Below are 16,374 nucleotides of genomic sequence, written 5' to 3'. Positions count from 1 at the left end.
GAATGTTAAGAGTTCACCGAGTCAGATGCAAAGGCTTGCACTTATAATTTGAAATCCATCACAGTCCGAAAAGTAATTTGATTTAAATTAACAGAGGTCAAAGTTCACAGTTGTCACTAGGCTATCTAATCCAGATTAGTCCTCAGAGACTAAAGAAAACTCCATTCCTGAGCCACAGAGAATCTGGCTCCTGAAGAACAAAAATGAAGCTGGTATAGGGGTAGAGGTGGAGAGGGATGGGAGGGGACACAAAACATACAGCTTTGTATCATGACCCTTCTTACTACATGGGTAAAAACTTCTTCCATAAAACAAAGAGTGTTATTCCCATCCCACACAATATGTAAACCACAATCAGACTTGAAAAATTGTGAGAGTTATAGTCCTGTTTATAAAAAGAAACCAAGGGGTTTGAAATTGGATTCAGAAGGAAGCAGTATTTGGGAATGATTTGCTTTCCTTTGCTGCCTTCCTCAGCCTCGAGAATTGCACTTTTTATTCTTTACATGAAAGTGATTGGAGTGTATGTATGGAGGGTGGCTCGGGGAGGGCAAGGGATGACAGCTTAACTCTACAGTGTAGACATACACGCACAAATCTATAATGCTATTATTGTACAATGCTCTGAAAATCTTTTCAATGTATTCTTTTTATATAACAGGACAATAACTAATACAATCTAATTTAAGATAACTCACCATCTGCACACATAAGAAAGCATTAAGAAATGTGATAAAATAACAATAACATTAAAAATAGAAGAGAATTTTGAGAAAATTAAAATGATGGTCTTTTAAGAGGTGAGGGAGCTGCTAAGCAGTTGAATTTAAATTCTTTAAGGAGGCTGAAGGGAGCTTAATACCTTAAAGTGTAGTAATGTATTATTTAATAGAAGCAAAAAGCTTACTGTCACAAAATAAGTGGTCCCAGGTAAAAGCTGGGCTATGAGATGAGATCAAGGCCTATCTTGGATTATAATGGCGACTTACTTGTTTAAATACGCTTGTTCCCCTTACCTCCCCCAATATCTCCAACCAGTGTTACTACTAAATACAAAGTGTAAATCATGTAAACAAAAGTCTGTTTAAAAATCTCAGCACCTCTAACAACTCACTCACAAATTCATCAAAAAATTACTGGGAATCTGAACTCTTCCTCCTACTACCAAGAAGAAAAACAACAAAGCAAAAAACAGGCAATTAAATGCCTTTTTTAGATTCAGCAGGTTTGCTACCTAGCCCTCTCAAAAACTTCTGTTTTAAAGGTTCAATTATACTTTCAGTCTAAAGTCCGAAGGAAAAAAGTTAGGCTCCCAGACAGTATGAGGTTCTCTGTACTCTTGTTTAGACTGACAGGTTGTACAGTTACCTACTGTGACAATTAATAAGTTAGTCTGAATAAACTATGACATCCTTGATTCCAAAGCTTTAATACCCATCTCTTTACACTTAAAAATTAGTGTAAATTCAAGCCATTTTTAGAACTTGATAATCTAGATGAAACGCAAGCCTGAAGTATAGAAAAGGCACAGCATAAACAGCAAGTTTATCATCACAGCAAACTTCTGTAATGTTTAGGTGCTAATCCTAGTAAAGTATACTTTATTCTAGAATATGAATCACTAATTTCTTATGTCTACTGTATACAGAGTTACGTTTTTAGCACAATCTTCTCACACTGTAGGTATAAAATTTAAATTCATTTAATCTAAAACTTAAAAATTTCCAAGTAGATCTATGCTGAGTAGAAAGTAAGACATCTCACAAGAAAGAAGCCAACTAAGTCATGAAAGGAGTTAAAAATCAAATTCAGTAACAGCTTTAACTCTGCAGATCTATTTAACCAAACTTAATCAACATACTAAAACTGGAAGATCTTAATTACTGTATTTGAATAAATGGTACACAGGAAGAGTTTTAAGGAAAAAGCCCATAATCTTTTTTTTTAATATACCTTTCAGTGCAATTACTTTGCTAGCTGGATTCATGATGGCGCTGTCTGCTGAAATTGGTCTTCGAATTGGATTACTTGGGTCATTCATGTCAATAATTACCACCTGGGCTTGCTCTCCTACTTTCTCTCTAATGCAGATGAATTTGTCTGACTCCATAGTCAGGGTACTGAAGCCAATGTTTGCTGGATTTATACCCAGGTTCTGGAGCTGAGGAGGGGAAAAAAAAAAAAAAACATGTTACAAAATGAATTAGAAAGACTTGATATTCATGTATTACCATCATTTCAAATCCTCATTTAACAATTATTGCTTCCTGGTCAACAGGGACAATTGCATTACACTGATTCAAGTGAGGCGATTAATATAATGGACCTTCTATCTTCCAACAAATACAGCATTCAATTCTTTTGTTATAACCTTGTAGTTATAACTAGAGATGTATAATCCTATGGTTGTAACTAAGAGGTAGAATAAACAGATATAAAGGAAAGAGTTACATCAGAGAGCTTGCCTTTATGAGCCAAGGGACTTGAGGTCATCAGTGTTACCCGGTTTAAGATCTTTGAACTATTGGATCTATCCTCTCTAATCCTTTAACACTTAATAGTTAACTTATTCACATACATTGGACTTCAGAAATCTGAAAATTAAGTTACAGCATAAAATGAGACATTTAAAAATTTCACAGAATTCTTGATCTAAAGGAACTTGGACTAGCCAGATAAAAGTTACAATACTCTACAGAAGTGCCAAAACAAAGATATGTCACAGAGATCTGGTTGAAGGCGGCCAACAGCTAAGGGAGTATGTTCAAGGGAGGTCTCTAGAGAATGCTCAACAGGAGAAGGACAAATGCGAAGGCCTAGAGATGTGAAAGTGTGGTCTACTAACGTAACTGCAAGAACTTTTGTAATACTAGGAGTATAGGTTACGGAAGGTTTGCAAGGTAGAGAATTAAGGTTATGAACACAAGAGAGGGCTAGAATGATAAGCTAAATGCACCCCAGTAAGAATCCCGAATTTATTCTACAGGCAAAGGAAACTACTTAAGGATTTTAACAACGAAAATAATGGAATCAGATTTGCCTGTGTACTCAGAAGCTATTAAAGTATTTGCTAAACAAAAATATAGGATCTAAAGATGAGACTCTGAAAACTAGTTAACTGTGTAAGAACAAAAGGCACTTGTTACAGGGAGAGCTCTACCACAGTAGGTCATTTCTCTGGGTGACTGTTCAACAGATTTAGGCTACCGGAAGGCTTTATTAGCTTTGGCCAGCCCAGGTTTTGTTTTGCTTTTTCTTTCCTTTCCTCCAATAGGTAACAAATTCATATGGAACAAAATACAAACAAGAATGAAAAAGCCCAGGAAAAAAAAAATCAAGTCTTCCTCTTGCCTTTGTCTTCCAAATATCCAGTTTCTCTCCCCAGCAACCACCACTGTCACTACTCTTTTATGGACTGGCCAAACCTAGTAAACGGTATTTTACTTAAATTCTTTTGCCAAACTCTACTGTTAATAGTGCTTAACCATAACCAGGCCTGGATCTGAATGAGATACAACATAAGATTGAGACTACATTTTACTTTCACTTCCCTCTTATATTTCAATGACTGCACAGGCACAGCCAATTACACAGTGTAGTTAGAGTAACTTAGTCACTGAATACCATGGCAAGGAGTCAAACAATTTTCTAACTATTAATAAAACATGGTAATCAAGTAGAAGATTAACTAGCTTTACAAGCTCAAGCATATGCTGCAAAGCAAAGCAAGTATACTAGCTATGAGATCTGTAACTTATAAGTGAGTTTGGTTACAATAAAACTTTATGAATTATCAATTTTCATTTCTCCTAACTTTAACTCTTATAGTGACTTTTAGTTTCAGAACTAATGGGGGAAGGTAAAAATAAGTGGTTCTCAACATACGGGGTCAGTGTAGGGGCCGCAGGGAAGCCTTGTACTACCCAAGCTGTCTAATTTCAGGGGAGGTGGACGTTTTTCTAAGTAGACCAGTCCTCAGACTCTTTTAAGTTCAGTTGATATTTACTTTTCCATAATTAAAGAAAACATTGCAATAGCTCATAGAACTCCCAGAACTACATATATAAAGGCAAAAAGTTACCTTCTAAACTACTCTGTAAAATAAGAATTCTTCGTTTCTGAGTCACTCCAGAGCATTCACCTAAGACAATTTTGAGTCTCAGCTGCCACACCTTAAATCTTACAGTGTCTGATAAAAAGCAAAAATAGTGGCTAGTCAAGCAGTAAAATTAAAAGTAAAACAAGGATGCAAAGCACAAACACTACTAACTGAACCCACAAATGATTCTAATAGATTCTTTTTTATCCCTCCACATAAGAGGCAGCTACAAGACAACTGTAAGAGAAGAACACACTATTAGAAAAGACAGTAGAGGAGGAAAAAAGGAAAATCAAGAAATCTGTTTCTTATTCTCTGACAGAACTCCAGATATATGCACCCAGAAAAGCACGTCATCAAAAGTGAGCACTGACCTTCAGTCTCAGAGCCGTTTTATTTGCAGAAAAGGCAAAGATTTGGTTCAAAATGGATGGGGATTCTGCACTTCTTGCAATCTATGTAATCCCTATAATTCTTTTTTCATTAAACACATTCTACCAAGAAAGCTATGCATAGAAATTTTTAGTATTCTCTATCAAGATGTACTAGCACTCAAAAAAAAAAAAAAAGGAATGTACCAGGACTATTCAAAATACTCCACATGAAACAGACTTAACACCTTCTACTTAAAAAACAAAATTAAATAAGAGGGAGATGGCAAACTCTTATTACCAATCTACATGTTTAAACATTTCAAGAAGTACACTTAAGCAATGCCCATTTACACAACTAAATAGGAAACTGCTCCTTCCTAAAAATCCTCTCCCAGTTGTTAGGATAAGCAACAGAACTTCAAGTGATCTATTCCTACTAGATAAAAGAAAGTTACATTTGTTTCCTCTTCTTCAAATAAGGTCAATAAGAATTTTCACTTAGTGGTGATACTTTTCAGTGAGAATCGCCAGAGCACTCACCAATTCTTCCCATATTTTTCTATGATATATTCAAAAGGGAAACAGCGCAAAACACGCAGTCATAGGGCAGTCACCACCATTAACCACAATTCTGGCTTAGAAGCACTCTTAAAATAGGATCATGTAAGAGGGTTATCATACTAGACGACTGTGTCTAGTAACAGTTACACAGATTAAAACTTTAAAACACATGTTTTTAAACAAGTTTCATTTTCAAAGGAGCACATACTAATCATAAAATATTCTAGTCAATTATAAAGGTCTGATGGTGCATCGACTATCTACCACAGAAACTGAATTACAGACTGTGGAACAAAACACTAATAAATTCACAGGACACAGAAGAGTCTCCAAACTTGCAGCTATTTTCAGAGAATACACAATAATATCCAAATTCCAGCCACAGTTTTTCTTCTCTCAACTGGCAAAGTGTTGCTACTGTTGAAGCCAAGAATATTCTATTTTGAGATATACTTGGAAGTTTCCATAATAAAGTGGATTATTTTTAAATTTCAAATAACTTTTTTTGGCTGTTATAAAATAAGGATATGGAGTCAATAAATTTAGGTCCAAGGAAAGGGGTTACTTTCTTTTGAATAGTTATTACATGCATATGGCAAAGAATTCATACTACACAAAAGGGTCTAAGTACTATGAAGTCACCCACTCCACATTTCCAGTAATACCTCTCTCCCCCTAGCAATTAGAAATAATTTTCCATCTTAGATATTCTATGTATATATGAAAATACGTATTTTCATTCTCCCTTTTTAAAAAACATTAACAGCGCATGCACAAAAGCACACAAATTATCAACTGCTCCCGTTTTAAAGAAAGCTACCTGTACTTTGTAGTTCATTCAGTTTCCAGGCTAGATTGTGGACACTGGTCTGCACGTAGCATGACTGTTAAGACTTGACACTTAAGTCTAGTTCAAATTCCAAAAAATAAGTAGTCATCCCTTGATATCTGCTGGGGATTGGTTCTAGGACCCCCCCAAACCCCCAAACACCAAAAACCCATAGATGCTCAAAAGTCCTTTATATGGATGAGAAATTGTGGCTGCTGTGGAGGGGAGGGCTGACTGTAAACTGATTTAACATTAATCAGCACAACCAAAACTCTGGAGTGCCCTGGAATTAGTTTACAAATGATACAAAAATGCCTTTTCCTCTCGTTCCCTCACCCCAATTTGGATTAACATGCTAGGGAAAAAAGACACTGCATTCTTAGTTCTGTAGAGAGAAATAATACTTCAGATTCTCCAAATCTAAAGAACACAGAGGTTCTTCATTCAAGTAGACAATTACTGTGGAAATGTACGGCTGTGATTATAAAGTACAAGTGCTATCCAGAGTTAGTTCTGTGGACTTCCCATAAGAGCCAAGATGTATGGGTTTAGTCCTAGTTTTGCCACATAAATGATCACGGGTAAATCAATTATCCCTGCATATCCGTCTCCTCATCTGAAATGATAGTACATCTTCCACATGAAGATTTAATGCCTGCCTGACTCATACTAAAGCCTCAATAGACACTCCTAGTACATGTAACACATCAGTACTTAGGCCAGCTCACAGTTAGCTCTTTTTTTCATATTTGCATTTTATTATCTGCTTAATTCAGCTGTCCTAGAAGTTGATTGAAACCCTGGGTGTGAATTTCTGTTGACTACTGATAAAAGATTACCGGTCTCTGGGTGTTTAACTTACTCAAAACACCGAAATTTGTTTTTTGTTTCTGAGAAAAGGAAATCATTCTTTAAAACTTCCAATTCTGCCCTTTAATTTGCCTAACTAAAGTTAGGTAGAGACTGGAATCTTTTAACACCATGTAACATGGAATCACGTAACATTTTCATGGTAAGCAACCCTATTTTATTTCAATTCTTGTTTTTAGGGGCAACATGAAACAGTACTGTTAAGACTTTCTAACAAACTTGGCAAATACGTTTCCTACACCTTCGCTGAAGGAGCAAGCTGGGGAAGCTAATGCAAACAGACGGCATATGGTCAGTAGCACCAAAAATTCTCTTCACCCTGAAGAGCTCAAGACTAAGAAATAGAAGGTGAAATGGAAAGCAGACACAGCGTTTTGCCCTCCATGTGAAAAGTTGAAGCCACATGGTTCAAAGACAGACACACACTGTCTCTCTGTCCCCTATACTCTACCTTGCCAAAACCAAAATTTCCTCATCTGCCCATGTCCCACAATTTCAGGTCAATTTATCCAACTAAATTTTAAGCTCCTCAAATAAAAGAACTTTCCTAAAGAATGAAAGTCTCTTCCATCTCTGCTTTTCAATATGCCTGAAGTTCTTGAGGCCAGAATCCTCCTACAGAGGACAACATTCTTTTCCATACACATACTGTTAATTATTTTCAGGACAATTAGATTAAAAGATTTATGAAATTCAGGAGTCTATACCAATATAAATAAAAACCATAAATAATAAAAAAGGAAAAGTTGCTCCTTGTGAAAGAAAGTTAACTTAAAAATGGTGAAAGACTGATGGAATTTTTTAAGTTAGTACTCTGTAATCACAATGACTGATTCAGGCAAGAATCATCAATGGATACTAAAAATTAATAGATGAAATTTTGAGGAGTAACATATTTCCATAGTCTCAAAATATCTCCCCACAAGATACTTCTTACAAAAGCAAAAAGTTTTATAGTGAAGAAATCTGTTATACACAACCTTCATCAAATGATGAAAGTTAGTATCACCAGCAGTGGGTCAAAATGACAGATGTGCTTCCTGATGCAATGCACTACAAAAAAACATATAACTCCTGTGGTATTCCTGCCAAAGGTATACAATCTGAATCCAATCATGACGACCTATCAGATAAACCCAAACTGAGGGACATTCCACAAAATAAATGATCTGTACTCTTCAAAATTATCTACATACTGAAATACAAACAGTTGCAGATGAAAGAAACCTAAAGACACAGGAAAACTCAATGCAACTCATGATCCTGAATTTTCTTTTGATATAAAGAACATTATGGGTCCAACTGATGAAATCTGAATAAAGCCTGAAATTAGGTAACAGTATTCTGTCAAAGTCAATTTCTTCACTTTGATCACTGTAGTTTTTTAAGATCATTTTGTTATTCTTAGCAAATACACACTAGAGTATGTAGTAGCAAAGAGGCATCATGTCTGCAACTATTTTCAAACAGTTCAATAAAAAATGTACAGAGAGGCTGAAGAAGATAAGTCAAATATAGTAAAAAAAAAAATGTTAAGAACTGACAAATCTGGGTAAGTGTGGAAAGAATCTTTGTACCATTCTTCAAACTTTTCTGTAAATCTGAAACTCTGTAGAAATAAAACGTTTCTTACAAGAAGCTTAAGGGACATAACTGAAAACAACATGTAGATCTTGTTTGGACCCTGCTTTAAACAAACCAGTTAACATTTGGGGACAAAGAAATCTGAATATGGACTGGTATTGAAGGATTGTAAACTATTAGGATGTTATAATGATACTGTTATTGTAAGAAAAGTTCCTTATTTTCTAAAGATGGATGCTGGAATATTTAGAGGTGAGATGTCATGATAAATTTAAATTTTTTAAAAAATCAGGTTAAGTAAAACAAAAAAGCAAATATAGCAAAATATTATTAAAAATCTAGAGGCCAAAGAAAACAGGAAAAATGAAAGAAAAATCTAGATGACAGAGCATATGCTCTTCCTAGTATTATGAAAGCTTGCAAATTTATTATTTTTTAAAGTTTTTAAAAAGGGATAAATCTCCACTCTTTTATAGGTTATAGAACTTGAAAAGTAAATTACAACTGTAAGGATTAGACTTTTATTAGGCAATTTACCTTTACGGCAGGAAGGAAGACTACCATCTCAAAAGGTAAAGATGAAAATCAAGTCATTCAAAGAGCGACATAATTCCAGAGCAAGAGGTTACGCTCTGTAAAGGAGCTGTACAGATCCAATCAGAACTAAGAGGTTTTGCTACACTGTCTAATACAGCAGCCACCAGTCACATGCAGCTATTTAATTTTATTCAGTAAATAAAACTTAAAATTCAGCTCCTCAGGCACATTAGTCACATTTCAAGTACTCGACAGTCACATGTGACTACTTGCTGTATTGGAAGGCAAAGAATATAGAACATTTCCATCACTGCACAGTTCTACTGGACAGCATTGTTTTCAGAAATTTCTCTTGGGAGTTCAACAAGAACTTTTAACTTTAATATTAAATTCTGGCAAATATAAAGGACAGCTGGCAAAGAGACACATTCATCTTATATAAGGATTTCACACAAGACAAGGAGAAGCAGAAAAAATTAGAACTTCCAGGTTTCAGAGTCCAGTATCTGCAGGAGGCTTGGGGGAAAAAAACCTACAAAGTTCAATGCTAGCAGAAGTGAGAGCCTAAGGAAAAACTTCTCAGTCTGGGTGATTCTTCCCCTTCAAGAAATCACTAAAAATTCAAATTGGTTAGGCCCAGGGTTATAAGGGACTAAGAAGGATTGAGAATGTGCAGATATAATAAGATGTAATTTCTTCAGAGAATACAAGAGAGGTCCATCTCTGTGCCTGGTAAACTACCACTGCCTCAATTTCTAAGATGCTCAATATGATAAAGCTTTTGACAGAAGAGCACACAACTGTTAAGAAGAATACCCAATTTCAAAAATGTTAATGGTGAAACAGACTGTATTAAAATCAAAGATTTATGGTGAATTTTTTTTAACTTCAACAATATTAGATTCAGAAATCTAAGTTAAATGCTCATCAGTTTTTAACATTTTGTATTTTCCTGTCTTGGTTTTGAAACTGTACTTGATTTGATTATAAATGTGGCATACAAGCACTCTATTTTATGGACTTCTATTCTTTTACAATTATTTAGCTCTAGGACTACGGTATTATGACAAATTATTCTAAAATAGATTGGCTCTGATGTGACGCTACTAATATTACAGTCAAACCCAGAACAAGGGTAGGCCAATTTTCTTTGTTCAAAATTGACGTTACTAAAGACAGATAGGAAAACCTTCATGTGTCAAGGAATCAGGAAACCTACTGACGGTGAGTCAGAACCATGTTAGAATAAATTAGTGATATTGTTAAAGGAACCAAATGGACCATGCAAGTGTTTAATACAATAGTATGCACGTAGCAAAAAGGGCAGAAAATTCTAGTGTAAGACAATTCAACCAAGTAAAACCACACTATTTTTTCAATGCCCAATTCTTTGGCTAGCTAAATACGACACTCTGTTAGCACAACGTCTGCCTCAGCAATCAATCACGATTGTGTCTATGCCTACAAATATCACACAATTAAAGGAGCAGTAAGTTTGCTTTGAGCCTACTAATTTCAACCAGCAGTTCTTTACAGTTGATCAGACAGGAACACTCACTGGAAACAAGCTTCTTTATATGCACATCTGGGGAGTCTGCTTCCTAATGAATGACTAGCAAACTCAGAACAGAACTCATTTACCAGCTGAATCAGCTGAAAACCAAAATGCATTAAAATTTGTGTTTACAACAGCATTATTAAGGATAATGTTTCACAATCAGTGCTTGGCTTTACACTTTCCGGTTCCCTCCTCCTTGTTTCATCTAATAGAATGTAAAGGAAGTATGTACAGCTACTGGGTTTCAGATGAGGCGATTTTGGAAGTGCTCTATGTATAGTCCTATATCCATTACTTTTTCTGTAAATGGATCTTGTACCTTAATGAAGACTTAATAGGTGTGATCGCTACAGAGTTAAGAAGTCAACAATTTTAGAGAGGCCTGCTGATGCGTGGATGTCACCCAAGACAGATATTGTTTAGTGCTTGAAGCTTTGGTTAACTTCCTATCCCAAGGATTTCACTCAGCATAATTTCCTTTGAAAGTTCCAAAACATCCTCTACCTTCACTAGTATTAATCACTGAAAAACATGCTGACAGTAGGCGCTTCACTGAGCCCTTCCAGGAAACGAGCAGAATATGAAATAAGAACTGCAGTTGCAGTCTTCTGCAGGAAATGAATAAAAATGCTGAAAATGCAGCGTCACTTTAATCCTTTCATCAGCTGTGTACCAGCCACTGTTTTCTATGCGCTTCACAAATTTTAAGCAATAAAAATGCCTTTAACCCTTGTTGACCCCACACTTAAAAATACACATACTTGTTTCTACCCTCTGTTAAGCCTTCGTGGCAAACATTCTTAGAATTGTTTCCTCTGGTCACTAATTCCAAATTGTTAACACATTCAGGAAGGAACCATAGGTGGAGACAGGGACTGTTTAAAAAGACTATTAGCTTTGGTAAACTATCAGGAGACTCAAAGAATTTTTCCTACTTGTACCCAACTACTAACTACAAAATTAAAAACCTTTAAATTTGATTCATTCTTAAAAATAATTATCCAATAATTAGATGAATAATCACATATTAATTCTGATCAAGCTGCAGAGGAATACAGGGAAGTTTTTATACCCCAAATCTTACAGATGGGTATGACTCCTCAAGGTTATACCCTTTCCTGTATAAATGCCATTCAGCTGAATGCAACTAAAGCTATGACTGGTTACAGGTGGAGGTACACGTGCTGTCTCAGAAGAAACGGAAACGCAATTTAAGACGAGACACGTAATTTAAGAGAGGGCAGACGTGCAGAGACTGGGCAAGAACATACAGTAGTAAGAAATACCATATATGCCCAAGTATTTTATATATATTCATTTTCCCAAACATACTACTCCCTGGACATCCAAAAAAGCGTTTGACAACTGTTGGAGAGAATGTGGAAATATTGGAACTCTCATATATTGTTGGTGGGGATGTAAAATGGTACAGCTGCTGTGAAATAGTAGGGCAGTCCCTAAAAAAGTTAAAATATAGAATTACCACATGTCCCAACAATTCTACTTCTCAGTATATATCCCAAAGAACTGAAAACAGGTATTCAAAAAAACCTGTACATTATTGTTCGTAGCAGCACTATCACAATACCCTCAGGTGGAAAGAAGCCAAATGTTCATCAATAGATGAAAGGACAAATAAAATGTGGTATATCCAGTCAACAGAGTATTATTCAGCCACTAAGGAATGAAGTATTAATACATACCACAATACGGATAAACCCCAAACAGTAAGCTTAATGAAGGAAGTTAGACACAAAAGGTCCCATGCTGTGCAATTCCATTTATAAGGAATAGGTAAATTCACAGAGACAGAGAGCACATTAGTGTAGTTGCCAGGGGATGGGAGGAGGCAGGAAAGAGACTGCTTAATGGATACGGGATTTCCTTTTGGGGTAATGAAATCTTTTGGGACTAGAAACTGGAGATGGTCACAAAACACTGTGAATATACTAAATACCACTAAATTGTTCACTTTAAAATGGTTAATTTTAAATTATATCAATTTTATCTTAATTTAAAAAGGCTTCTGGTCTTGTTAAATTGTGAACTTTTAGGGATTAGATATACTTAATGTATAATTCAAGTAGTCATTTGACGTAGTTTATATAGACATTTTTAAAAATAATTAACTTTGAAATGTTTTTCTACTCTTCACATTTCAGAAACCATTTCAAACTCTTCAAATACATTTTTTACATCATACATGTCTTCATTAGCAGTGGAAAGTCATCTCCATTCTATCAAAGTGCTTTTTAAATATCCATTCTGGTGTAATCATGGGAATTTTATAAAATGCCTCAAATTTCTATTTCTGTATTAGGAGAGTTAGTTTTACAGTTGGTTTTTGGATTATAATCTCCAGAAACACATCCCCAATGGACTGATATTTGAACGATATTTAAAATGTTTGCTTACAACATTCAACAGTTGTAACTGAGGCCATACAGAGAGAAATAATTACTAGATGTGTTAAATTTACCTCTTACCAATCCAGCTGGTTTCAAGCCCATGGTAGCCTTCATTGAACATTGCTGTAGCACTCAATTCAAACAGAAGTAACTATGAAAGGACTCAGTAATATGGACACTCAGTTCCTGAGGAGTATTTTATGGTTAAAAAAAAAAAAGGAAAAGAAAAGAAACCTGCCTTAGATTTGCATAGGAGAGAATGTAGGGTATCGTAGAGTGTAGAAAGAGACGGATTTTGTAGACCATGTTTTCCCTAAAGGTTTTTTCCCCCTAATTATTAATTCTCAAATAATGAGATCTACCCAGTCAGCTGTTTGCCAAGCTTAGCATATATGGATAGTCTCTGGCTTCACTCTGTCCACTTTGGTGGTTTTTAAGCCCTTTCTCAGATGAGAAACTAGTCAGAAACAGATGAAAGGAACTCTCAACCCAATTCCCATTTTTCATCTATGATGATTCCCACAGTTTCAATAGACAGAGGTCATTAAAAACTGCAATCCCCAGGACCCCCAGTTCTTCCCTTCCCTACTCCCGAAATGGACTAGACGTAGAAAACGAGGACAAAGTCTGGTGTAATTCCAAGATCTTGGCTTCAATACCTGGGTAAGGTAGTTTTTTCCTGTAGCATAACATTTGTTCAACTCAACTGGATAGAGATTCCCCTCCAGCATAGGGGCCAAGAACTAATATCTGAGTGTCTATGTGGGCTAAGTATTATGATATAAACACAAATACATACTATAGTCTAACATTACAACTGTACAGAAAGTATTAATTATATAATAAGTGAGGAAGTTGAGAAAAGATAAAAAGATACAGCTTCAATTAAACATCTGAGACATTTTCCCACAATAACACACTGCAGAAGTTAAAATTTTTAATGTGACAAAATGGCTTTAATGGACTCAGTTCCCATTCTTTCAAAAGTAAGCTTTAAATCTGCTTTACTTCAGAACTTAAAATTTCTCAATTACCCAATGATTCAGACAGGAAGTCCTAATATTACTGGCAGTTCTGCCTCCAAAGCACAGTCCTACAAATTTGTATCCATTTTCCCCTCTATGGTTATGCTATTTAAACTGAGGGAGCATGTTCTACTTCCACCTTCCTCTTCCCCCACCCCATGCTCAATTGTCTTCCTTGGGTTCTATTCAAGTTTTACATTAGTATAAACACAAAAACATGAAAATAGTAAAATAGAAAGCAGAACTTTCCTGCTTTCACAAGTGACTTCAGACTGGAACGCATACACTCTCTTGTCATTAAGGAAAAGTCTAAGAGAAATTTGAGACATTCAGCCTTATGAGAGGGATATAGATAATCTAAGTAATTACAAGTTAACATGATCCCAATCATTCTGCACAATTTTCTAGTGGGAACCTGGACAAAGCTCTTTAAAAACATCATCTAAATAACCATTTAAGGCATAGAAAATCAGATGTAGGTTCACTGGCCCCCTACATTTCTCATAATATAAAAACTACAGAGCTAGAAACAAAATACTAGTAGAATATACACCACAGCACACACACACATTTTACAGATCATTCACCAAATGAGGCCATGTGCCACACTGAAAGAAGAGCAAGTGTTATAAAGTGTGACTCTACAGGTTAACTGCTATGAACTTCGGTTTCCCCTTGCAAAATAAGGCTAATCCTACCTACCTGACGGGATGTTTTTGCTAATTAAATGAGAACATGAACATAAAATATTTAGCAGAGTTCTTGGCACACAGTAGGTGCTCAAATAGCTGTAATGGTCAATTTATTTTGATCTTTTGTAGATTTCAGGACTATTAAGATGTTTACTTATCTTTTTTTATGTGATTGTCCTTTGTTTTCCTTAGTTTTGTTTTGTTTTTTTTTTGCAGGAGGAGGTAATTAGGTTTCTTTATTTATTTTTTGATGGAGGATTGAACCCAGAACCTCATGCATGCTAAACATGCACTCTACCACTTGAGCTATACCCTCCCCCTAGACTATTAAAATGAATAGTAATTCCCTCTAAACTAGGATAAAATACCTTAAATTATGTCTTTCATAACAAAAGGAGAGACACAAAAATCCAAGTATGACAGATGGGTTTTGCATAATACATTCCGATCCAAGCTTCCTGCCATCCCTTGAGTTAAGAGCATTAGCCTCAGGCACTTGGCCAAGAGGGGAAGGAAAAAAAAAAAAAAAAGACATGTAGAGCTGTAAACTTTGCTATGGCTTACAATTTGATTTCATAAAGTAGATTCTGCATGGCATGTATGTAGTAAATAAATTTAAAGAACTAGACTCATTCTAATATACAGGACAAAAATATCAGCTATGAACTTATTTCCTATCTAAGTGAGAACATTCGCTTCAGCGCTACCATCTTATAGAGGGACAGCCATAATAGTACCACTCACAAAAGCCTGGCTGACATTCTATGTAGGTATCAGATGTGATTTATCAGGATTCTCAAATATATCTGAACAAAGAATACTAATTAAAAATGAACCAATGGCACATGTGAGCACTCACGGGTTATAATAAAAGATTAATTTAAAAATTTCTTTCTTTTGGGCAGTTTCAGAACAGGATCAATTTTGTGTTATATGAATGTTTATCTTAAATTCTGCACATTATCTAACATTCAATAACACCCAAGGTTCCAATTATGTGTGGACAGCCTTTGCCAACTAATCAACACAAGCACAAATGCAATCTGCAGTCTTGTTACCACTGTCCCTAGTCTAACACAATTGTTGATAAATAGTAAGTACTCAAATCTCAGGTCAGTACCAAATATTTATAAATCATAAATATCTAGGTCTTAGGTCTGCAAATAAAATGCTGTGTCACTGGTTGAGAGGTACCTGAATAAAACGTACTGGACAAAAATTATATGGTTAACAATGAATATTCCTCAAGAGCTACACCAAGTACTTTCACATACACCGTCTCAGACCTTCACAGTTGACTTTGTGAGGCAGCATACCTATTTTACAGAGAAAAAGGAGCAAGTGGTTAGTCTTAACTTGCTTTCTCCAATACTGTAGCCACATTTCACAAGCCACATGTGGTTCCGAGCACATGAAATGTGGTTACTGTGACTGAATTATTTTGAATCTTAAAGTAGTAACTGATAGTCGATCCAATTATGGAAAACTTAAGTATGTCTGGAACAACCTACATATGCAAATTTGCTTTTCCAACTGTAAATTTTATGAAAGTTAAATAGTGATCAAATATATCCAATGAAAATAGGGCTTGAATTGAGATGTGCTCTAAGTATAAAATACACAACAGATTTTGAAAATTCAGTACCCCCCCAAAAAAGGAATGTAAAATATCCCATCTGAAAATTTTATACTGATTACATGTTGAAATTACAACATGTGGGGTATACTGAGCTAAACAAAGCATTAAAGTTCATTTCACCTGTTCTTACTTTTACTATGGCCACTGGAAAACGTAAAATTATAGTTGTGGCTCATAGTTTTCTGTTGAACAGCAATG

The 16,374-nt window shown here is 35.4% G+C and overlaps 1 protein-coding gene across 2 annotated transcripts in view; it reads right to left on the bottom strand.

Annotated features, from left to right (window-relative positions):
• CLTC (clathrin heavy chain) overlaps window positions 1-16,374 on the bottom strand; it is a 57,993-nt gene that overhangs the window by 37,489 nt on the left and 4,130 nt on the right. For both annotated transcript variants that reach the window (XM_006218000.4, XM_015250955.3), the window contains exon 2: window positions 1,954-2,161. In XM_006218000.4, the coding sequence (XP_006218062.1) occupies window positions 1,954-2,161 (208 nt within the window). The remainder of the gene's footprint in view (window positions 1-1,953; window positions 2,162-16,374) is intronic.

Source organism: Vicugna pacos, chromosome 16, assembly GCF_048564905.1.
Source record: "Vicugna pacos chromosome 16, VicPac4, whole genome shotgun sequence".
NCBI classification, from domain to species: domain Eukaryota; kingdom Metazoa; phylum Chordata; class Mammalia; order Artiodactyla; family Camelidae; genus Vicugna; species Vicugna pacos.
This window is presented reverse-complemented; position numbering and strand designations above follow the sequence as displayed.